The sequence below is a fragment of the Clinocottus analis genome, unplaced genomic scaffold (genome assembly GCF_023055335.1).
Source record: "Clinocottus analis isolate CAN_PGR_092001 unplaced genomic scaffold, fCliAna1.0.p SCAF_1, whole genome shotgun sequence".
NCBI classification, from domain to species: Eukaryota; Metazoa; Chordata; class Actinopteri; order Perciformes; family Cottidae; genus Clinocottus; species Clinocottus analis.
This window is the reverse complement of record NW_027175820.1, coordinates 6,349,393-6,373,051: the sequence shown is the minus strand read 5'-3', so window position 1 is coordinate 6,373,051 and position 23,659 is coordinate 6,349,393. Positions and strand designations below refer to the sequence as shown.

At 39.6% G+C, this 23,659-nt stretch overlaps 1 protein-coding gene across 1 annotated transcript; it reads left to right on the top strand.

The window, feature by feature from the left end:
* Positions 1-5,858: 5,858 nt before the first annotated feature.
* On the top strand, positions 5,859-19,607 carry LOC137784573 (hatching enzyme 1.2-like). The gene is made up of 11 exons (XM_068575356.1): positions 5,859-5,950; positions 6,068-6,188; positions 6,434-6,461; positions 6,582-6,629; positions 7,004-7,135; positions 7,229-7,346; positions 9,993-10,171; positions 14,152-14,233; positions 15,785-15,909; positions 18,514-18,575; positions 19,491-19,607. Exons 1-11 carry the CDS (start codon positions 5,859-5,861, stop codon positions 19,605-19,607), a joined length of 1,104 nt encoding a protein of 367 aa, XP_068431457.1.
* The last annotated feature ends 4,052 nt before the right edge of the window (positions 19,608-23,659 follow it).

The following is a 23,659-nucleotide window of genomic DNA, read 5'->3' as shown; positions in this document are numbered from 1 at the left end:
CAATTCTCTTTTTTTTTAAACACAAACTTAATTATCTCTGCAACCACAACGTTTATTAACTTCATTTAAAGTTCTACAATACTGTAACCCTTGTGAGAATATACCTCCCTGAAGGGAAAATGTTTCTGCTTCCAGGTCATAGGGCACCAGCAGAAGCTCCTGAAGATTTAAAGCCATAGCACGCAAAAATCCAACAATGTTTTCCCATAAAACAAGTAACTTTTCTATTTTTTAACCGAACAACATGGTTATTTACTAAAACACCTTTCCAATATGTCGAAGCTTTGTTTTGCAGTGCTTTTTTGCGGATTCTGATTCCTCAGGTCCTAACCTTTCCAAAAAGGTGTGTTATTAGTATGTGGGATGTTGTTAAAGCCCTGAACCATGGAGTTGAAAAAACCTGGGAACCGCTTAAGAACGGATTTTTGGCAAATCTTGCTCAGAATCAAGCTGGACGTATTATTATTTTAAAAAAAATGTAAAAATGTTTTTTTTTAATTTAAAATTATTATTTATTTATTTTAAATGATATGAAATAACATGAGTATTAAAACTCATTTGCGGTTCGTATGACCACTTGAACAAAGGAAACAAGTGGAAAAGACCCATATATGGGTCCTCTGGTACTCTTTGACCAATCACATCTCACCTCTGTTTTTCTCTATGTCTCTCTTTCTTCTCTGTCTTCTCTCTCTCTCTGCCGGTTAAGCACTGTGACGCCTGCTAGCTGGTTCTGTCCTACTCACTCTGTGTGAGTGAGGACAGAAATACCCTGCACCACACACTCCAGTACTTCAGGTGACGCTGTAGGCACATAGTCAAGGAGGACATACCTGTCCGAGCAGAGATATGGAGGAAGAGAGCAGCAGATTGCAGTATTAAAACATCTTTATAAAGCACATGTTAACCATTAATGCAAAACCTATAAGTCCTTAATAATTATTTTTGCAATATATATTATTTAATTCACAAATGGGGAATCCATCATTTGTAAAGTATGAAAACCCAATCATGAAACGAATAATAGAAAACGTTTTTTGTGTGTTTTTTGTCTCTTCATGCTGCAAAAAAACTAAATTATTGCACGTTTCAAATCTTAACTTATGAATGCACATCTTGTTTGATGGTAATCTCTAAACATTGCACGTAAATACACTGTTATACTTCATACTGTGAACAATTTGCCCAATGCAATATTTAGGCAATATTTACCTGCAGAAAAGCTCTTTTATCTTGAAACAGATATATATTCACACTGAAGTGTGTTTTAAACATGATTTGCTGCGTTAAGGTGTGAGCCTGAAACAACACCTGAGTTATGTTCGACAGAAAGCCGCTCTGTTTGACGACGAGTGTGTTGATAAGAATCACGTCTCTTGTGTTCATGCAGGCGTGCGCTCTGACGGAATGATTGATTGGTTATGTTCAACAAAACACATTGACTCATAGATATCACCAGGAAACTTCCCTAGTTTATTACTTACATTTAAGATTATTTATTTTAAATCTTATGGGTTTTTTTAAATGCAAATGAGGCAATATGTTATATGTGCTAATTGTCATTCATTTCGAGAACATAATTATTAACATTGTTTAATTTTGTTAAAGTTTTTTACACAGAAGATTTAGATCTATTTGCATCACAGGTTATATAACTGAGGTTATGAATGCTGTGAACAAACATTTGTTATGAATGTTAGTTTGTTATGTTGTTGTATTTAATGTTTCAGTTTTTTTTACTCGAGTTTGCACTGGTGTCAGTATTACTTCTTACACATGTATTGCTCTGTTTTTGTATTTCCTTTGCTATGAATAAAGTTTCATCTTATCGTATTTCATGTCAGAAAGATTGTTGAAGTTGAAGTTTACCCTGGGCCCTATTCCTCGTACGTGGTTCAACAAATCCGATCAAAAGTCCTATTATCCAGCTTAACCTAACGAGATGATTGACTACAGGATATGTCGGTTCCACGAAGGTGGATCCGCCCACAAACGGTCTCGTTTATTCTAACCAGACGTCAGTTCACAGGATAACTGTGCGTGCCCGCTCCTCTTCAGAAGGGAGAAAAGTCGAACGCCAAATTCATGATGTTGTCTTTCTAAAATGAGAAATACACTCAGAGAAAGACTCTCTCTTTTCTCTGCTGATGAGCAGAAGTTGATCATGACTACATGTGATGAATGTAAGTCCATAATCATGACAAAATCTGATGATGCTTTCACATTCAAGCATAGCGAATATTCGCAACACTTCCTGTTGTGAATGCAGCGTAACGCCGCGTAACACTAGTCAGTGCAAAAATATCAGACAAGTAAATGTGTTAAACAAAATAAAATGTATTTGCTCATTTTAAGTGCCTCATCACCCAAATCATTTAGATTATATTTATTTAAATGTGTCTGCTGGCAGTAGTATAGGAATTATTATATACTTATGAGGATATATGTACTGTATGCACGTATGTATCATGAACTATGTGCATATTCATGTAACCTATGTGTGTTTAGATTACAATATAACTCGGAGTTTGAATATTTGTATGGGCGGATCAGTATGTATGTATTATTCATAATCAGAAGTTCAGTAAGTGAAGCAGGGATAAGGATTGTTATCTTGAGTCCACCTTCATCTACAGTAATGATATGCATCGTGTACTAATGACTGTCATAGAAGTATGAGTGCTCTCAACACATCCATAAGTTTCTCAAGCGTTTCTTAAGCGCTAAATAAACGTTATGAGCAGCACGCAGCGGCTTTCACCATGTTCTCTGCATCGCGGACACAAACATGTACCACTCGCAAAAAAGTGAGCTGTGCCTTGCGCTCTTTTTTATTTTTTTTACACAGTCCTTCTGTGATCCAGTCTGCATGTACAGTATGTATTGTGTACAGTATGTATTGTGTACACTATGTATTGTGTACATTATGTATTGTGTATATTATGTGAGACGGACAGCGCTCGGCTGCGCCGGTGTTCAATATAACTACGGCTCCAGAAAGTCTCGTAAATTAATGAGTCCTTGTCAGCAGAATCGATAGCGCTCATATGACGTCATCATGATGTGAGAATGGATCTGAAATAACTCTCTCCCTATAAAACTAATAAAAAAAAACTAATATCGCTCCTTCATCAATGAGGAAGAGAGCTGCGTTTTGTCCGGTGGGAGTGGCCAATTTATCCAGTGAACTTTCACTAAACCAGGTTAGGCGATTTCGATGTGTTGCTATGGTGACTGATCTAAACTGGCTTCGTGGAACCGAAAATCCAGATCTACGTCATCTTATCCTGGAAGTTATCCAGCTATATCAGTAAACCACGTACGTGGAATAGGGCCCAGTTCACTACAAAAGAAAAACAATATATAATTCTTCCTTTTGGTCATTACAGTTATTGAGGATCTGTAAATTTCTCAGCAAAGAAATATATTTGAATTTCTGTTTGAAAACATAAAAGGTAAAGAGGAGAAAGTAGTCAAGCCAGTTAAGTGCTGGGCTGCTAATGTGTGAGTGCTTCTTCAGAACTGTTGTGTAACTGCAGTGAACTTGTGTGTCACAGTCATGAGGCAGACCAACAACGTGACACAAAGCCATCGGTTCATCAATGCAAAAAAAAAGGTATCATGCATTTCTACTTTGCAGTTAAATATTTAACAATTATTCCAACACTGACATAATAACGTATTTATAATATATATATATATATATATATATATATATATATATATATATATATATATATATATGTATATATATATATATATATATATATATATATATTATAAATACGTATATATATTATAAATACGTATATATATATATATATATATATATATATATATATATATATATATATATATATATATATATATATATATATATATCAGTGGCAGGCCATGAATTTGGTGTCAACACAAACTGTTTAGTTAAACAGCTGATCGTGTGATCGGACGTATGTCAACACGAGCACAGTGCAGCAGGTAAAACTCACCTGTCTCACGATGGTCTAAACCCAGCTCACGTTCCCTGCCACAAGTTCATGAGGTTGCAGGAGATTACAAACATACTTTGGCCTTAAACCATTCCGTGTTTTATAAACCAGCAAAGTCAGCTTCATTGTCAATTTCTCGACACCTACAAAACATACAGAGGACTTGAAAAAACCTTTCTCTCCAGTCCAACACAAAATGAATATAGTTATAATATATATAAAAAATCACCTAGTTGACGGCTGTTCTGTTTATGTCCCATGTGAATAAAAAAATCAAAGTTGACTTTGTGTTGTTTTTTGGCGACTTCAATTTTTTCCAATGATATGTCGCCTGTAACAACACTTTCACCATAGGGTCACATCCCTTAGAAAAGCCAATTGAATAGGTCTGCATGTAATGTATGTGCATTATATAATCAAGTGCTTGAATGTCACATACTGAACAACATTCTACTGCTCTTTTCCTGCCTGTCGGAGAAAACAGTTTGTTCTCTTCATACAGATCTTAAATGTCTCTTTAGGTCTAAGTTGAGTTGCGTGCCAACGCCTCTAAAGCTCCAGCAGCTTTGTGTTGAAATTCGACGCGAGAGATTTATGTCAAACACAACGAACAAACCGGTATGAGCTGGTTTCTGCAAGACATTTGTTTCCTGGTGATCTTTTAAGGTTTTGTTTGTGAAGTCGTGTTCACTTTGAACCCTTTGTGCTTCTGCCCTGTCAGATAGAGTTAAGAGTAGTAGTAGTAGTAGTAGTAGTAGTAGTAGTAGTAGTAGTCGTAGACGTAGTAGTAGTAGTAATATTATTATTGTTACCAACTTGCACTGATTTCATGGATCATAAAGCATTGAAGTACAGTGGTCCCTCGTTTATCGCGGGGATACGTTCCAAAAATAACCCACGATAGACGAAATCCGCGAAGTAGTGAGCTTTATTTGTATTATTATACATGTTTTAAGACTGTAAAACCCCTAACCACACACTTTTATACACTTTTCTCAGACAGGCATTAACATTTTCTCACATTTCTCTCTTATTTAAACACTCTCAAAGTTTCTCGGATTTAAAAAATAAGCTCGATCATGTTTAACACATTTCATTTTAGTGATCAATCTACGAGGTCGTGCCTCTTTGTCTTGACGCCGCTCCGCTGATTTTTTAGCCAAACCTATTCTGTACTGTACAGGAGACACTGCACGGAGGAGATTGATTGATTACAGTCCCTTAGCTCAATGAGGGCGCAGAACACAATGCACGTTCATACTGTACGCTGTAAAAAAAAAAAAAGAAACAAAAAAATAATAATTGCGAAATAGCAAGTCCGCGAAAGGTGAACTGCGTGATTGGGAGGGACGACTGTATTATAAAAAGGGAATATTTTTTTTATCTTTTATCTGGGGTAACAAATACATTATTTCACCAAAATAATGAATCGCTATTGTTAACGTATCCCATATTTAGGCAAACTGTTGTAAAATATAAGCACAAGACCAACAGGGTTTGGCTAATTTAAGGCAATTGATGGCTTTGTTGGGGCCCTTTTCAACCAAGAAATGTTAACATTAACTGAAGTGCAACAGTAGAATCTCATCAATCAGTGTCAAAAGTACTTTACAAGTTAAGATTTTTCCATAAACTGATGATTATCGACGACCAAAAGTAAATTTAAATGCTGCTTCTGCATTAATGCATTAGTAATAATACACATATAATATATAATTAAAAATACCTGCCACAGCAGTACCTTTAGTGCAGAATGAATTATTGGCACTTCCAGTAAAGGTTTTTCAATCCTTCGTGGAAAATCCCTCAACATTTCAATTGTTCTTCTTGAGCGTATTTGACTGACAGCTGAGCACAACAGGTCCATTGATGAAAGGTGGAACACACCCCCAGCGTGAGCTGCCTATAAAGAGCGAGCAGCTGAACACCTGCAGCATCGAGCATCCTATCCAGGTCCACAGGTACTGATCGCCTCCTTCTTACCTTACCTTCTTACCTTCTTACCTTCTTACACTCCAAACTTCAACTTTCACCTTCAGCTTTAGAATGTACAAATTGTTAAATCTTTTTTTTAAGAGTTTGGTGGTTTCAAACTCTGCTCTGATTTTACTTTCAGACTTTGAAGTTTTACTACAGAAGACCGTCGTCATGACTCCAGCCTTCCTTTTTCTCTTCCTCTCCCTGTCGGTCATTCCTGCGGTGAGTGTGACTCTATAAAAATAATGCAATATAATATTTTCATGAACTAAAGAGAGAAACGGAGTTGATTATTTAGTTTTTTATTATTATTTCATGAAACTTTTAAGATGGAGCATAATTGTCAGAAGCCACAAAAGAGCATGTCATCCTATAATTGACACGTTTTTATTAGTCTGGTTTTCACCATGAAACAGTAAAGAGAAAACAGGATTTTAAAATGAGCCCTGCTGTGGTTTGTGCTGTAGGGGGCAGCTGATGACGAACCTCCAATGGGTGAGTTGAATTGTAAAGCATATCCACAAATATTGATGTAAAGCTGTGTGTCTTGTATTTAATGTACAAGCTGCTCGTAGCTTCTTGTCTCATCTGTTTGTTTTCTCCGTTTGCTTTCAGAGGATTTGGACGTCTCTGAACGCATCGCGAGAGCCAACAAAGGCATTGGTGAGTTAGACGTTTATTTAAATAATCCAGCTCTCAATGCATGATGGGAAACAATTTATCATTAGAATGATATTATTATTATAATAATCAATGAATTGTCAGCAATTAATGATTAGTTCTAAACATTAAACTTATTAAACGTGAGGATTTTCTGTCTTCTCGTCCTTATTCATCAGTGTTATGACAATATTTGGCTATTTTGTAACTTGTAAAAGAGTATTTTTTTATTTTATTAAATATTCCATAGAAATCTAGTGATAACAATATAATAGTAATAATAATAATGAAGAACTTACCTGCAGCATATTGAACATAACACATGTCTTCCCGGTTCATATATTCATACTCCTGTCTGTGTACTTGTTGCTCTGTAGAATCGAGCCTTGTGCACGGCGACATCGTTCCAAACTGGGAGAGAAATGCACACCCCTGCGTGAGAACGGGCTGCAAGTGGACCAAACATGGACGCTACGTCTATGTGCCCGTCTCCATATCCTCCGGCTACAGTGAGAAAATAAACCTTTGACCACTTAAAATGAATAAAGTGCTGCCATGCTGGAAAGAAGAGCAGCACTCAGACGTCTGCTTTGTCTTCACAGCCAGAGACGAGCGCAACATCATCATCAGAAGCCTGCTGACCTTCCACAAGTCCACCTGCATCCGCTTCTACTGGAGGAGCAGGCAACGCCAATACATCCACTTCTTCTCTGGAAACGGGTAGGTGCACCCACACACACACACACACACACACACACACACACACACACACATTCAATTCAATTCAGTTTATTTTGTATGGCCCAAAATCACAGATACAAGATTTGCCCTGGAGGCCTTTACAATCTGTACATTTAACATCCCTGTCCCAGGACCTCACATCAGATCATGAAAAACTCCCCCAAATCCATCCATCCATCCATTTTCCGCCGCTTATCCGGGGTCGGGTCGTGGTGGCAGCACACCCAGCAGACCGACCCAGGCTTCCCTCTCACCCGCAACATTTTCCAGCTCATTCTGGGGGACACCGAGACATTTCCAGGCCAGCCGGGAGATATAATCCCTCCAGCGTGTCCTGGGTCTTCCCCAGGGCCTCTTCCCAGTTGGAAGTGCCTGGAAAAACTCTAATGGGAGGCGTCCAGGAGGCATCCGGATTAGATGCCCGAACCACCTCAGCTGATACGGAGGAGTAGCGGCTCGACTCCAAGCTCCCTACTGAAGTCCAAGCTCCTTACCCTATCTTTAAGGCTGAGCCCGGCCACCCTACGGAAGAAGCTCATTTCGGCCGCTTGTATCCTCGACCTCGTTCCTTCGGTCACGACCCAGAGTTTGTGACCATAGGTGAGGGTTGGAACGTGACCTCCAGCATTCGCTGGGGCGTTTTGCAGCCGAGTGTGAAGCGGCAGGGATGCGAGTGTGGCAAAGCCCTCATTTTGTCTTTTCTTTGGTCCCGTTTCCTGATTTTGTGGGTTTTTATTTTGTACGTTACAATGCTATTGCATGTTTTAGCCTATAGATGGCGCTGTGATACCAGTGATGCAGTTTTCGTGACGGTTAGCAGAACGAGATAAAGGTAACGGATACGAAGTGTCGCGAGAAGCACGAGCGGAAGTAGTTGTGGCTTGTAAAGTTCGCTGTAATCTGCACGAAAGAGAAATAAAGGAAGAGAACCTGCCCAGCACACGGTGGAGCGTTTTATTTACTTCAAGTGTGCAACACGAGTTAGCGCCTCCAAATCCGAGGCCATGGTTCTCTGCCGGAAACCGGTGGATTGCTCCCTCCAGGTGGGGACAACATGCCTGCCCCAAGCGAAGGAGTTCAAGTACTCCCCCAAATAAAGATAGTAAAAACCCCTTCACAGGGAAAGAAAGAATCCTGAGGGAGAGCAACAGAGGAGATCCCTCTCCCCGGATGGACAGATACAATAGATGTCATGTGACTAGAAAAAGCAACGTTACATGAATGTGACAAACTATTTATATAATGAGCAGAATGCATGGACCTCAATCCAGAAGAGGAGCTTGATTACTGAAGGCTCCAGCCCCAGACCTATTTTTTTAAGACTCTGTAAACTACAAGTAACTCTGCATTCAATGAACGCAATTCTCTGGCGCGGTAGTCTGGCACTATAAGCTACTTAAGATATAATGGTGCATCACCAGTTAAGGCTTTATAGGTAAAGAGGAGGATTTAAAATATAATTATTAATCTTACAGGAAGCCAGTGAAGAGCAGCTAATACAGGAGTAATGTGATCTCTCGTTCTAGTCCTCGTTAATACACGAGCTGCAGCATTTTGGATCAACTGAAGAGACCCAAGGCTCTCAGCGGAGCCTGTAATAAGGAGTTACAGTAATCTAGTCTTGAAGTAACAAATGCTTAACGAAAGGATTAACGTTTCTCAATCATTTTGAGACAGGATATGCCTAATTCTTTTAAAAATATTATGTAGGTGAAAAAGGCTTTTTTTTTAAAATTTGTCCAAAAATTGGTCCAAGCACAGAACCTTATGGAAGTCCATAACTAATAGCAGTGGTCATTGAGGCTTCATTATTTACATAAACAAACTGAGATCGATCTGATAAAAACAACTTAAACCAGCTTAATGCTGTACCTCTATTACCAATCAACTGGTACATACGCATATACACACACACGTACAAATACACAGCTAACATAAAACAACAGCAGCACTCTTGTTTTTATCACAAGTTAAAGTCCTACAGAAGTACAATTATTGTCAGCAAGTACTTTGCAGTAAAACGGTAGGTAGCACTAAGTAGACAATATTTAACATTAGTAAACCATGAACTTCGTATTTATAAAGCATTCATCCAACATGAATACTTAGAGTAATTCATTCATGAACACAGTTATAAATGATTAGCTCTTGATTCTTGGGTTTCATACTTTATAAATGATTGATTCCCATTTGTAAATGAAGTATTCAGGCCCTATACATGATAATACGATCATTTTATGCTAAATGATAATAAGATCATTTTATGCTAAATGATAATAAGATCATTTTATGCTGAATAGTATGCACTTATTATAAAGTGCTACCAAATGGTATGCTACTTTTAAAGGGACAATGTGTAACATTTATGGGGATTGATTAGCACAAATGAAATAAAATGCTAAGCTCTTGGCTTCACAACATCAGTATACAAACTAGCGGCTGACGTCACGACGACTATGTCCACTTCTTAAATATGGTCTCTAGCCGGTTCACTTCAATGTTCCACCAAACAACACACTAGGCCGGAAATGCCTCAGCCACACTTGTTTGTTTGTACTTATTGTACTGTGGGCGTGTGTGTGTGTGTGTGTGTGTGTGTGTGTGTGTGTGTGCTTGTGTGCGCAGGTGTTGGTCCAGACTGGGCCGTCAACGACAAGGGCAGGCGGTGTCCCTGAGAAAGAACGGTTGTTTGTACACAAGTACGGTGCAGCACGAGGTCCTCCACGCACTGGGCTTCCACCACGAGCAAGTCCGCTCCGACAGAGACAACTATGTCTCCATTTTATTTAAGAACATCACACCAGGTCAGAGATCATTCCGCAATTTCTATTGCAAGTCAAATAAATGTGCAATTAAAAATGTATAAATGTCAATCCAAACAAGTCACTTGACTGGAGGAGTTGAGTTAAACGTGTCAGCTGACAGCTCTCCAGCCAGCAGGAGAAAACTAAGAAGATGGTTTGATGCAAGCATAAAAACAAAGCGCATAAGATCAGACCTGGTCGGTTCCGCGCTGAAGCCTGTGAAGCTTTTAAAATCATTGACTATCGCAGGGAGACCCAGACAAGAGCCTGAGCTTGAGTACAAGACCTCACGAACGCAAGTACACCATTCGCTTCATTTGTAAGAATGAGCAAGCCACGAGGGATGACTCCATGACCAAGAAGTCGACATATCACAATGTTGTTGATTTTTTGAAAGAAGTGAGAGTTCTTACCAACTGTAAGCAAGTTTAGCAAGGCAAGTTTATTTTGTATAGCACATTTCAGCAACAAGGCGATTCAAAGTGCTTCACATAAAACCATTTCACTCAGGAGAGACTTGTTCCGAATTAACAATGCATTTATTACGTTTGATACAACCATGAATAGTGCAGAGTCTTTTTGTTTGGCGATCGGACTCTATCTTGAACCAGGATAAACAGGGGGCAGTGACCTGGAGTTCTGACTCGGCAGAATCCCCCCAAAAGATTTTATATCAATAAAATAAAGTGATACCTTACCTACCAGGAAATGCCTAAGGAAAAGGAAGTTAATCAGGAGAGACTTGGTTACATTGGTAATGGTTAGGGGACGTGCATGAGCAGAACTCACCCAGTGAAGAGTTTAAGTTAACCCCCAAAAAGATAGAGCAAGGAGTTGAGAAATAGACCAGGAAATCAGCAGAGGCCAGATAGACCAGAGTGCAGCAGAGGTCACACTAGACAAGGAAGTCAGCAGAGTTCACGAGAGACCAGGAAAACAGTAGAGGTCACGAGAGACCAGGAATTCAGCGCGGTCAAGAGAGACCAGGAAAACAGCAGAGGTCACGATAGACCAGGAAATCTGCAGGAGGTCCCGATAGACCAGGAAATCCACGTGGTCACGATAGACCAGAATTCCGCAGAGGTCACGATAGACCAAGAAATCAGGAGAGGTCACGATAGACCGGGAAATCAGCAGGAGGTCAAGCTAGACCAGGAAATCAGCAGAAGTCACGATAGACCAGGAAATCAGGAGAGGTCACGATAGACCGGGAAATCAGCAGGAGGTCAAGCTAGACCAGGAAATCAGCAGAAGTCACGATAGACCAGGAAATCAGGAGAGGTCACGATAGACCGGGAAAACAGCAGAGGTCACCATAGACCAGGAAACAGCAGAGGTCACCATAGACCAGGAAACAGCAGAGGTCACCATAGACCAGGAAACAGCAGAGGTCACGATAGACCAGAAATTCCGCGTGGTCACGATAGACCAAGAAATCAGGAGAGGTCACGATAGACCGGGAAAACAGCAGAGGTCACCATAGACCAGGAAACAGCAGAGGTCACCATAGACCAGGAAACAGCAGAGGTCACCATAGACCAGGAAACAGCAGAGGTCACGATAGACCAGAATTCCGCAGAGGTCACAATAGACCAAGAAATCAGGAGAGGTCACGATAGACCGGGAAATCAGCAGGAGGTCAAGCTAGACCAGGAAATCAGCAGGAGGTCACGATAGACCAGGAAATCTGCAGGAGGTCACGATAGACAAGGAATTTCACGTGGTCACGATAGACCAGAATTCTGCAGAGGTCACGATAGACCAAGAAAACAGCAGAGGTCACGATAGACCAGGAACATCAGAGATCACGATAGACCAGGAACATCAGAGTTCACGATAGACCAGGAACAGCAGAGGTCATGATAGACCAGGAAACAGCTGAGGTCACGATAGACCAGATTTAAAAACAGTTAAGAAAACATTAACTTCAAATTAAAGTAAAAATAAAATGAAGTAATGAATTAAATTTAATGAATAAAAGTTGCAGTGCAGTTCAAGAAATAAAATGCAGTAGTGAGATGCAGCATTGAGTCTGGTTCAATTAAAGGCAACCTCAAACAGAAAAGTCTTCAACCTGGATTTAAAGGAGCTGAGTGTTTCAGCAGACCTGCAGCTTTCAGGAACCTTGTTCCAGATATGTGGAGCAAAAAAGCTGAACTCTGCCTCTCCATGTTCAGTTCTGACTCTTGGAACAGAAAGTAGACCAGAACCAGATGACGTGAGGGGTCGGGATGGTTCATAAGGTTGCAACAGATCACAAACATACTTAGGCTCTAAACCATTCAGTGCTTTATAAACCAGCAGGATTTTGAAGTCAAGTCTTTGTTTGACAGGAAGCCATTGCAAAGACCTCAGAACTGGAGTGATGTGATCCACTTTACTGGTCTTAGTGAGAACTCGAGCTGCAGTGTTCTGTATCAGCTACAGCTTTCTGAACTGTTCAAAACTGTAGTTTTCGGCCAAGAAGTTGTTCAGCTGTTGAAAAAACACTTTTACCATTATTTTACTTAAAAACGGGAGGTTTGATATTGGCCTATAGTTTTTCAATATTTCGGGGTCTAAACTAGCCTTCTTTAGGAGTGGTTTAATAACAGCAATTTTTAGGGCTTGTGGGAAAACACCTAAGAGAAGGGATGTGTTTACAATCTATAAAAGATCAGTGGGCATGCAGTGTCAAATGTTTTTGAAAAAGTGTGTCGGTAGAACATCCAAGCAGCAGTAGAAGGTTTTCAGGTGTTGTATAATGTCTTCTCGGCTTCTTTGATTAATTCAATGAAATTGTGTCATGATATTTGAATGGATGCTATTTAAAGATGGTGACAACACATATCCTGTGGTTGGTGTGGAGCCACCAACTGCTTGTCTAATTCTCTGAATTTTGTCAGCAAAATAGGAGGCAAATTCATTGCAAGCCCAGGTGGATTGGAGCGTAGCAGTTACCGACACCGGAGGGTTTATTAGCCTGTCCACGGTAGCAAATAAGGCGCGTGTATTGTTATTGTTTTTGGTTATGATGTCAGAGAAGATGGACTGCTTTGCATTTCTAAGTTCCTAATTATAATTTTGAAGTCTCTCTTTATAGATACCACAGTGAACCTGGAGATTAGTTTTTCGCCACCTGCGCTCAGCTTTCCGACACTCTCTTTTCTCTATTCGGACCAGCGTGGCATTACTCCAGGGGGATCTTTTCTTACCTGAGACAACCTTCATCTTAGTGGGTTCAATGGCATCAATAACATTTTTAACTTTAGAACTGAAGCCATCCACAAGCTCGTTGACTGAGATGCAAGAGGGGGCTGGCGTAGAGGAAAACTTCTGAATCAATAGTTCACTGGTGTTTGTCACAACCTGGGTTTGGACATTTGTGTGCAGGGAGATTGTACTCTTAAAGAAAACACAGAAATGATCAGAGTGCAACATCAGTCACAGTAACCTTGGAAATGTTCAGACCTTTGGTGATGATCAGGTCTCGAGTGTGTCCCTTGTTGTGGGTTGGACCTGTTACATAATGAGTCAGATCATAGTTATCAAGGACACCACACAGCTCTATAGACCTTCTGTCCTGGGGATTATCAACATGGATATTAAAATCACCAACAATGACAACACAATCAAAATCAAAACAGATGATAGACAGCAGTTCAGTAAACTCATCAGAAAAGGTTGCACAGTATTTAAGTGGTCTGTAAATGTTGAGGAATAAAACTTGAGTGGAATTCAGAACCACATATTCAAAGAAAGTAAAATGACCAAAAGACATCTGCTTGCATTGAAGAGACTCATTAAATAAAATAACAACTCCACCTCCTTTCTTATGCACTCTTGTTTCACTCATAAATCTGAAGTTGGGAGGTGTTGATTTAATAAGAACAGCTGCACTGTTATCTTGGTCTAACCAAGTTTCGGTTAAAAATATAAAATAAAACTGCTGATATATTATATACATGAAAATATTGCTGGTCTGTTCTCTCGTCCTGCAGGAACCGAAAGAAACTTCCTGAAGCAACAAACTAACAACCTGGGAACTCCATACGACTTTGAGTCAGTCATGCAGTACGGAAAGTAAGTGTTCTATTGTATATATATATATATATATATATATATATATATATATATATATATATATATATATATATATATATATATATATATATATATATATATATATATATATATATATGACAGGGGCGCACTGTCCTTGGTGCCGTGTTGCGTAGCCAGGGCGGGGGATTGTCCCACTTAAAGGGCGTCAGGCGTCTGCATGTCGGCAACCCAGCTGACCCGTCTTGAAACACGGACCAAGGAGTCTAATGCACACGCGAGTCAGAGGGTCTCTAAAACACGTTGCGCAACAAAAGAGAGGGGCGGTACGCGCAGCTCGCAGGTCCGCGGGTCGGTCCCCTCGGCCCGTATGCTCGTGGTGGAGCCGTGTGGTAGAATGGACTGTATGAGTGTGTCGGTCTGTGACACTTGTTTTTGCTGTGATCACAGCTGGCCTAATGGTAGAGATATATATATATATATATATATATATATATATATATATATATATATATATATATATATATATATATATATATATATATATATATATATATATATATACATATATATATATATATACATATAAATATACATATATATATGTATATATATATAGATATAAAATATGTTTTATTTATTCTAAAACCAACATAAGTTGGCTTATTATATTGCTATGTAGTTTTTTGTTGTCTTTTCCGTTTTTTTCAATGATTTGTTGTTATAGGGTCACATACCTTAGAAAAGCCATTTAAATAGGTCTGCATAGGCGCCCTATGCAACTATCGTTTCAACTCTGTTTTTCGTCTTCAAAATAAAAGCACCTTATCTCAAAACAGAAAACCAGATACATTTTGCTTAAGGCAAACAAAAAACATACAACAAAAACAATAACATTAATGTACAGCAACAAACTGAGCATAGACAAAAGAAGGAGTTGATTGTCCCTAACAGGGACCCTCACTACTGAACACACTGTTCGTGCTGTTCCCTGATACAAGACAAATGTTTCTTCTGGTACCTCTTCATAAAAAAAGAAAACAGATTTATATGTATTTTAACTTGCTGTTGCACCAGAGTGCCTGTTATATTGTTCTGATAATATTACTTTAAAATAAAAGTGTACAATACACAAGTTTTTACTTTATTATTGAATTTAGCACATATTGCGATTAATTGCTGTTCATTTCAGAGAAATCATGCAAATAATCAGTTAAATGTTTTTATCTTTGCCATGCCCTAATTTATATATATATATATATATATATATATATATATATATATATATATATATTTATATATATATATATATATATTTATATATATATATTTATATATATATATATATTTATATATATATATATTTATTTATATATATATATATATATATATATATATATATATAAATATATATATATATTCTATACTTTCTATACTTTAGGTGGCGCAGTATGCACCGACTCAAGTTGGTTGCGCTACTTTAACTTGTAGAAGCAGAACATTTGAACTTGTATGGAAGAAAAACAATTTGCTGCCGGAGACCAATCATTGTGTTTGTGTGCCCTCCTTCAGATATGCTTTCTCCAAAAACGGGCAGCCGACCATCGTCTCCAAGCAAAACCCAAACCTGAACTTTGGATACGCCAGAGAGATGAGCAAGAATGACATCGCCCGCGTCAACCGCCTTTATCGTTGCAGTGAGTTAAAAATGAGCCCTGAACACATCCTACTCATTGAGTGACCATATGCCAAGTAGGGTTAGAATATTATATGCCAGATATTAATCAGAATTCTATTGTTTTGTTTTCCTCAACCAGGAGTTTAATGATGGAAAGAACGGCCTCCAGATACTTCAACCCTCAAAGTCCAGATCTGAGGGATTGAGAAAAATAAACAATGAAACGCAGAAATGAGTCAACATTGTTTCAACTTCCTGTTTCCTCGTCTCAAAGTCAATGTGTTCTTTAAATGTTGATTTTTGGGTTAAATATTTAAAATCAGGTCTGGTAGTTTTGATCTCTGATAGGTCAGTGAATGGCCCTCACTAGGACACTAGTCCTCCTTCAGCTCAGTGGAGGAGATGTGATGTCATGTGACCGTGGTGGAGTTCCTCAATAGGCTAACATGAAGTCACGTATCCGTGATGGAGTTCCTCTATAAGCTAACATGAAGTTATGTGACCATGGTGGAGTTCCTCTGTAGGCTAACATGAAGGCCCAATCCCAGTTTCCACCTTTACGGAATCACAGACTTTGTGGCTCGCTCCCGCAAAGTCCTCGAGTGTATAGGAGTGTTCCATTGTCAAATTGTCGAGTGCCTAAGGGCTTTGTGGCAGACATTTTGTGCCCTTTATGAACCCTTACCGTAATTCAGCATTAGGCTCGTTTGTTAGAGCTGTGCCTCGCCTGGAATCTAGACAAGAGCAGGCGCCACTGCAGGAGGCGGTTACAAAAAACTGCAATCAAGTCTATCAGTTTTCAGCTGCCTTCAGATTATACACAGGAAGTCACAGAAAAAATGACTTCCTGTTAGTTACAATCTGTAGTCTACTTGTAGTTTACAGATCACGTTTGGATTTATTCATTTGTGATTAAAAATATATATTTATATAGAAATGTGTGTGTAGCAGTAATGTATTTCATAGGCAGACATAGAAGAACAAAGGATGCAGCTCCACACACATTTCTACATAAATATATATTTATAATCACAAATAAATAAATCCAAACGTAATCTGTAAACTACAACTTGACTACAGATCGGAACTAACAGGAAGTCATTTTTTCTGTGACATCCTGTCTATACTTTAAAGGGAGCTGAAAACTGTCCGACTTCATGTTGTAAACAATGCAACTATTGGCCGTAAGGTAAACCTCATTATCCCGCTCCACAGTGGTGCATCTGCGCGATCTTTAGCTCATAAAAAAGAACGAGTCGTGCTAAGCTACCAAAAAAAATCCGGCGCTGAAATTCCAGTCGATTATTGATGCGGCGATGTTTTATGCCGAACTTTCTTCAGAGCGTAACAGGATATTCGTCGCGAGTGGAGGTGACAAGGTGCTCAGTGTTGCCAGATTGGTGATGGCGTAGTATCGTACCAAAGGCTCAAAATGGTTGTATTTGGGGGATAATTATCGTGCATCTGGCAACACTGAGATCGGTCGACCAATGACAGTTCTCTCTCTACAGTCAGAGCTCAAGCAAAAAGGTGGAACGTAAGGGAGATACCGTTTTCAAAACTTGTAAGGGCGTAATAACTAGTTTATGAAAGACACAGAGAAACACAAATATCACACGAGGCAAAATCCAAGACGTTTTTGGAATCCCTGCCGGACGCAGTTTTTAGGTCTCGAGGACATGTCCGGGAAAAAGAGGACATCTGGTCACCTTAACTTATAGGCTAGCATTAGCGTCTTATTTTACATTTCAAACATCTTTAAAATGTTTATTAGTGAAGATTATCTTCATGAAATAAACTCACGTTTGACACAGATTATTTTCGGCAATATTTAAAAATGAAAAAAATCTTTATTGAATTTTTGTTAAGAGAACCAATGACCAGATAAAGATGTAATGATTTTTATCGATGCAATTGATCGAAAAACAATAGAAAAATAATCAATTTACCAAAGAAACTGAAGTCAAAAGACATCACAACGCATTCAATGGGTTCATCTTATTGCAGGAAAAGAGTTCTGAAATCGCCAACTATCAGTAGTGGAAGACACATTTTACCTATTACTATTGCAACGCATTCCTGTAAAAATACTCCATTACAAGTAAAAGTAATCATAATTAATGGAAGTAAAAGTACAGAAGTCCTCCCTTTAAACAAACTTAAAACCTGAAGCAAGTTAAACCTTTATGTCCAGTCTACTCCGTAACTTAAACCTTTGGTCCAGTCTACTCCAGATCTTAAAGCTTTAGTCCAGACTACTTAAGCCTGATTTAGATGCGAAAAGATGCTTTGTAAAGGTAGGTCTGGGATGTTTCTGGGTTATAAGAGGCTGGAGGCAGATTCAAAATAAAAGCAAGTGAGGCAACAGTCGTGACAGGAGGCGTACACACCCACCCCTTGTGTGCTCATAAAGTGCTGGTCAACAAACAGAGTAATGCTTTCTATTTTTTTCTCAAAATGTCTCAAGTAAAAATCGAGCTATCTCTAAAACATTTTAGGTGCTTAGAAAGCAAATTATACCCCAAATTCACCCTCCAACTGGCGGCTAGCATCAAGAGCTTGGACGGGTGCACATAAACAGATTGCTTCTCTGCGCTGGTCTCTGCTGTTTATTTGATTGAAGTAACTTATCGCTCAGAGGCACTGGGACTCGCCTCCCAGCTCAACGCTCTCATCGTGTCCCTGGCAAAAATGTAAAACTCAAATTAGGCAACTTTTTTTTACGCACCAGCAGAAAGTGTCTCTGTAGAACAGCTTCATTTTGAGAGGTGTCCCTCTCATCTAATGGGCTGCCTTCTTCTCCATCTTCATTGGACTGCAGACACACATGCAGACAGAGCAGACTATTTCTGCTGAGGAGAGACTGAGGTCTTTTGGAGCATTCCTGAAGACCTTCTTTGACTCTGTGGTGGCATCAGCCATCTTTTTCAGAGTGGTCTTCTGGAGCAGCAGCATCACATCAAATTCCTCCAGGTAGACCCAATGTGTCTGACTGCAGCAGTGAAACATATCACACTGCAGAGTTCCTGGAGTCCTTTCTCAATCCTCTCTCAACCACACATCCAAGTTTCATCAAGGACACATACCACTCTGTCAATATAGTTAAAAAACGTCACATTCCTTCCAACTCTATTCCGTTTATAATTTACATACACCGTTTTTATACTAATATTGACTACAGAGAAGGCATCAGGGCCATAAAAAATATATTTTGGAAACACCCAAACAAAAAAAGATTATTAAGTCACAGTTGTTGAAATTCTACAGATTTTGCACGAGACAGGAGGATTTTGAGTCTGCAGTCAGAGTGCTAATCCGGGTTTTGGCCAGCAGAGGGTAATCTAGGGCTGCAGTCAAATAGTCCTTTTTGGTTAGGAAGGTTCCTCACTGAGTGAACTGACCTAGGTGTGGCCGCCATTATAAGTGCTGGTTGAATTCTCTAAACGCAAAAGAAAGGCGCTCCTTACTCAGATCCTTTAGCATAGGAAACAATGGACCTGCCTTTACGAAAGGAAAGCACATTTTCCACAAAGACGTGACAATTTTTAGACTGGAAGATCACATGAAAGGGCCTCACTGTACACCTTTCTCACTGTGCAGGTGCGCTACGATGACGAGGTAAAGCGAGTGGTGGCGGCGCCCGTCCAGCTGTCGCAGGAGTTCAGGAAGTTTGACCTGAACTTGCTGTGGGAGGTGTTCCCCGCCTTTTCATTTTAAAGAGTCAAAACGAGCTACTGAGAACAAGTCGTGGGTCAAAGAGAGTTTGTTTTTTTATTCTTTAGTTATTTTTCCACCATGGTTGGATTTTGTGTTTCAGTATTTAAAATATATATAAATATATAAAATCACATCTGTATTTTTGACTGCTTTATGTACACAAATATAGGCACTAATGTGTGCAGCAGACAAGGACTTGACTTCTATACAACCAGACAAGTTTCCCCCTGGTGGTCAGGAGAGAGAATGCAGCTTTAACACATGAAGCATAGACTTCTATACAACCAACATAGTTGCCAACCACGTGTATGCTGGTGGAATTATATTTAATTTCTAATTAAAGTTCTGTGTAATTCTTTTTTTTTAAGTGTAAAAGGTATTTTTTGTAATATTTTAATTTGTTACTAAGAGATTTTCCGCTAAATTCTTGAATTATTATGTCTCAAGTAACAATAATAATAATAATAACAATAAATATAGATATATATTTAAACATTGCTGGCTTTTGAGCACAGAATTATTAGGATCAGTCTTGAAAACATTCAGACTCAGATCTGAACATCAGGACGCTCAGACAGAAAAACCTTTTGTCTGCTGTCCATTCGCTCCAAACACCCCATTAGTGCTGAGTCCTGCATGTGTGTGTGTGTGTTTGCGCGAGCGCATGCTTGTGTTTGTGTGTGTGTGTGTGTGTGTGTCTGTGCAGACTATCAGTAGTTTGGTACATCCTCCACCTTCACCGATGCATTCTCCCCTCTCCTCCTTTCTTTAACGTGCTGTTGCTAAGATACCAGCTGCTCATCTTTACTCCTCCACACACAACCAGCCGTTGTGTGTGTGTGTGTGTGTGTGTGTGTGTGTGTGTGTGTGTGAGAGAGAGAGAGAGAGAGAGAGAGAGAGAGAGAGAGAGAGAGAGAGAGAGAAAGATGTTTCTCCCAACCTTCTGACTATACTTGACACAACTGCACACACACACACACACACACACACACACACACACACACACGCACACACACACACACACACACACACACACACACACACACACACACAATATAAATCATACCTCCACCTTAAAGGTCACTGTTCGACAAGGAAGAAAGGTGTTTTCCTTTCCTTCCTCCCACTCGCCTGCAGACACGTTCCCGCCTCCTGAAACCTGGAGACAAATTAAACGAGAGAACTGACCTGAGAGCAGCTTGGTCGCTTCAAACAACATCTACATCCCACAGCTCTTTAAATAAAATGCCATCGTGCGCCAGTTCTCCATTAAAAATCTTCCTTTTTTTTGGTCTCCAGACACTCACAAGTAGAAATGTGATTCACGGAGGTTAAAAACTCCCAAGAGCCTCTGACAGCGAGCCAGTTGCAAAGGCTCATGGTATACAACATGTGATTACAATAATGCTAAACCAGTACTGCATCACATGAACATAGAGGCGGAATGTAGTTAGTATGTTTACTCCTTTTATTTGCTTTAAAACTAAAAGTGAAGTAGCTGTCAAATACTTCAGCGCGCCTCCAACATATAAGGAGAAACCCTTTCTTCAAGGTTTATTCAGACAATGCAGCTTTAAGAAACTTCAGCTTCGGCTTCATTCACTCGGTCTTCTCATGTTTGACTGGCCGCTGCAGTGACTCACTATCACCTCAAGAGGTGATAGTGAGTCTAGTGGTATTACAAGATGAGGCTGGCCGCTCATTTCACTAGACATCAACACAACACACACAGGCGTCTTTGACAGAACTGCATTGTGTTCACAATGGCAGTTCTTTTTGAAATACAAATTCTGGCCCAATCTTCTTAAATCTCGTTGCACTTTTGAAAATGGGTCATGGAGTCGACATCAAAAGAAATTGAATGGCAACTGTAAAAGCTGCGTCATTACTGCACCACAGGAGTCATTAATATTCAACACAGCCATGTAAATCACAGAAGTAGTTTCAGCTGTGTTCTCAGAAGAGAGTAAGGAACCCTGTATGCTCTCTCGTTTGGGCATTAAACATTCTTTGAATTTTGGATAATATAGTGTATGTTCTCTGGTTAATTTTAGCCAGTCGTTTCTTCTGCTTCAGAAATAGTTGGATGTAAACAATAAAGTAATCCTTTATTCATCTCACAGCGGCGATATTTGCAGGATTACAGCAGCAGAGTGCAAACAAACAAACAAATAGTATATCATGGTCCATTTAGAGTCAAACAGACCATAAAGCAGGGGATGCTTTAGGGCGGGGCTACAAAGTAAATTGACAGGTCTCTAGCACAGACGTTTACGGCCTCTCTACGTCACGCCTCAGTCCAAATATGGTCATTTCCTTTTCACTGGTTGCAAAAAGCCAAAATGGTGATGACCAATGCCAAACTCAAGGCTTCAAAGCGTAATTCCACAAACCAATGAGGTGAAGTCATTGAAATGTTGAACTATTTCTTTAAACACATAATTAATTAAAACCAGTGAAGATACGTCTGATGAGTCTGTCTTTGGGCATCGGAAAGAAAAGGAAAGCAGCTGCTATTCAAAATTGAATCTGACATCTTGTTTCTTTTTTTTTTTAATTCTAAACCGCTTCCCACCATCGTTCTCCTTTATTTGTGTCTCCTTCAAGTTCTATCAAATCTAAAATCAGCGTCTTTTTGGCCCGTCGTGCTTCTGATGATGCCGCTTCACCTACATCTTGCTGTCTCACTTTCTCTATCTCACACCCTCACACACACTTCTGAGAGCTGTTTCTATCTTCAAGGGTGTGAATGGGATTGGCTTCACAAGGGACCAGAAAAATACATGGGCGGATGAACTGAGAGGTGATGGAGAGGGAGATTGATGGAGGTAAAGAGGAGAGAGAGATCAAGAGAGAGAAAGAGAGAGAGAGATTGGAATTGGACCTGCATTGAATTGAATTGAGAGATTGAGCAAGAGAAAGAGAAACTGAGTGAGATAGAAAAAGAGAGCGTGAGAGAGAAAGAGAGAGAGAGAGAAAGAGAAGAAGGGAGTGCGAGACAGAGAAAGAGAGCGAAAAAGAGCGAGAGAAGAGATTTCATGAGACTGAGGTTGACCTGATTCGACTCAAAAAAACAAAAAAGAAGAAAGGGAAGGACAAGAAAGAAAAGAAAAACCTCAGCACCACTCTCCTTAAACAATGCAGAGTACATAATAAGTATTACATTATAGCTATCTGCTGGATTAAGAACAGACTCCTCTGGTTGTATAGAGGTCTATGCTTCATGCATTAAAGCTGCATTCTCTCTCCTGACCACAAGGGGCCGAGTCCTGTGGTTGTATAGAAGTCTATGCTCCATGTGTTAAAAATGCATTCTCCTGACCACCAGGGGGCAACTCCTCTGGTTGTATAGAAGTCTATGCTTCATGTGTTAAGATGCTTAGTGTTTTTTTTCTGCAGGGTATGTTTTAGGGCAGGGCTACAAAGTGATTGACAGATCGCTGCACGCCTATGACGTCTCTTTGTCACTCCTCCTTAATCCCCTTAATCTGCTGGAAGATCTGAGGATTGTAGAAGTAAAAGAGGGGAGGGGATGTGGTGAGGAAGGAAGTGGGTCCGTGTATTTTGCGGCCAACGGATTTTCGTTTTGAAATGAGAAAACCAAAAACGGAAAATGACCCATTTTCCGTTTTTTGTTTTGATAATCGAAAACGGAAAACGAAAAACGAAAAACGAAAAACGAAAAACGACCCCGTTATCGGATGTTCTTTGATGTGCTTAAACATGGACATCGAGAATAAAAATTAAAATCTTCTTTCTCAATTTCTCGTAGGTTTTTGTGTTGTGACCCGGAAGTTGCTCACACAAGCTTGACAGTCATATACGTGTCAGATGGCACGCTGCGTAGGTTTTTGTGTTGTGACCCGAAAGCTATCAGTAGTTGGTGGTGTATTTAATTTGGTTTCAGACGTCCATGAGCCACACTTCAACAGAATGGCATTGCACGAATATGCAGGTTTTATTTCAGAACACCGAATGAATGGCATGTCTTGTGGTGATATATCGCCACTGCGTTATGTACCAAGTTTGGGACGACACAGGGTTTTTCAAAG

What these genes read in the sequence shown, in the direction of transcription:
- LOC137784573 (XM_068575356.1), top strand. Translation starts at nt 5,859, where the DNA reads ATGAAAGGTGGAACACACCCCCAGCGTGAGCTGCCTATAAAGAGCGAG. An exon ending in CATCCTATCCAGGTCCACAG is followed by an intron (nt 5,951 to 6,067) that starts GTACTGATCGCC and finishes TTTTTTTAAGAG; the next exon opens with TTTGGTGGTTTCAAACTCTG. An exon ending in ATTTAAGAACATCACACCAG is followed by an intron (nt 10,172 to 14,151) that starts GTCAGAGATCAT and finishes CTCGTCCTGCAG; the next exon opens with GAACCGAAAGAAACTTCCTG.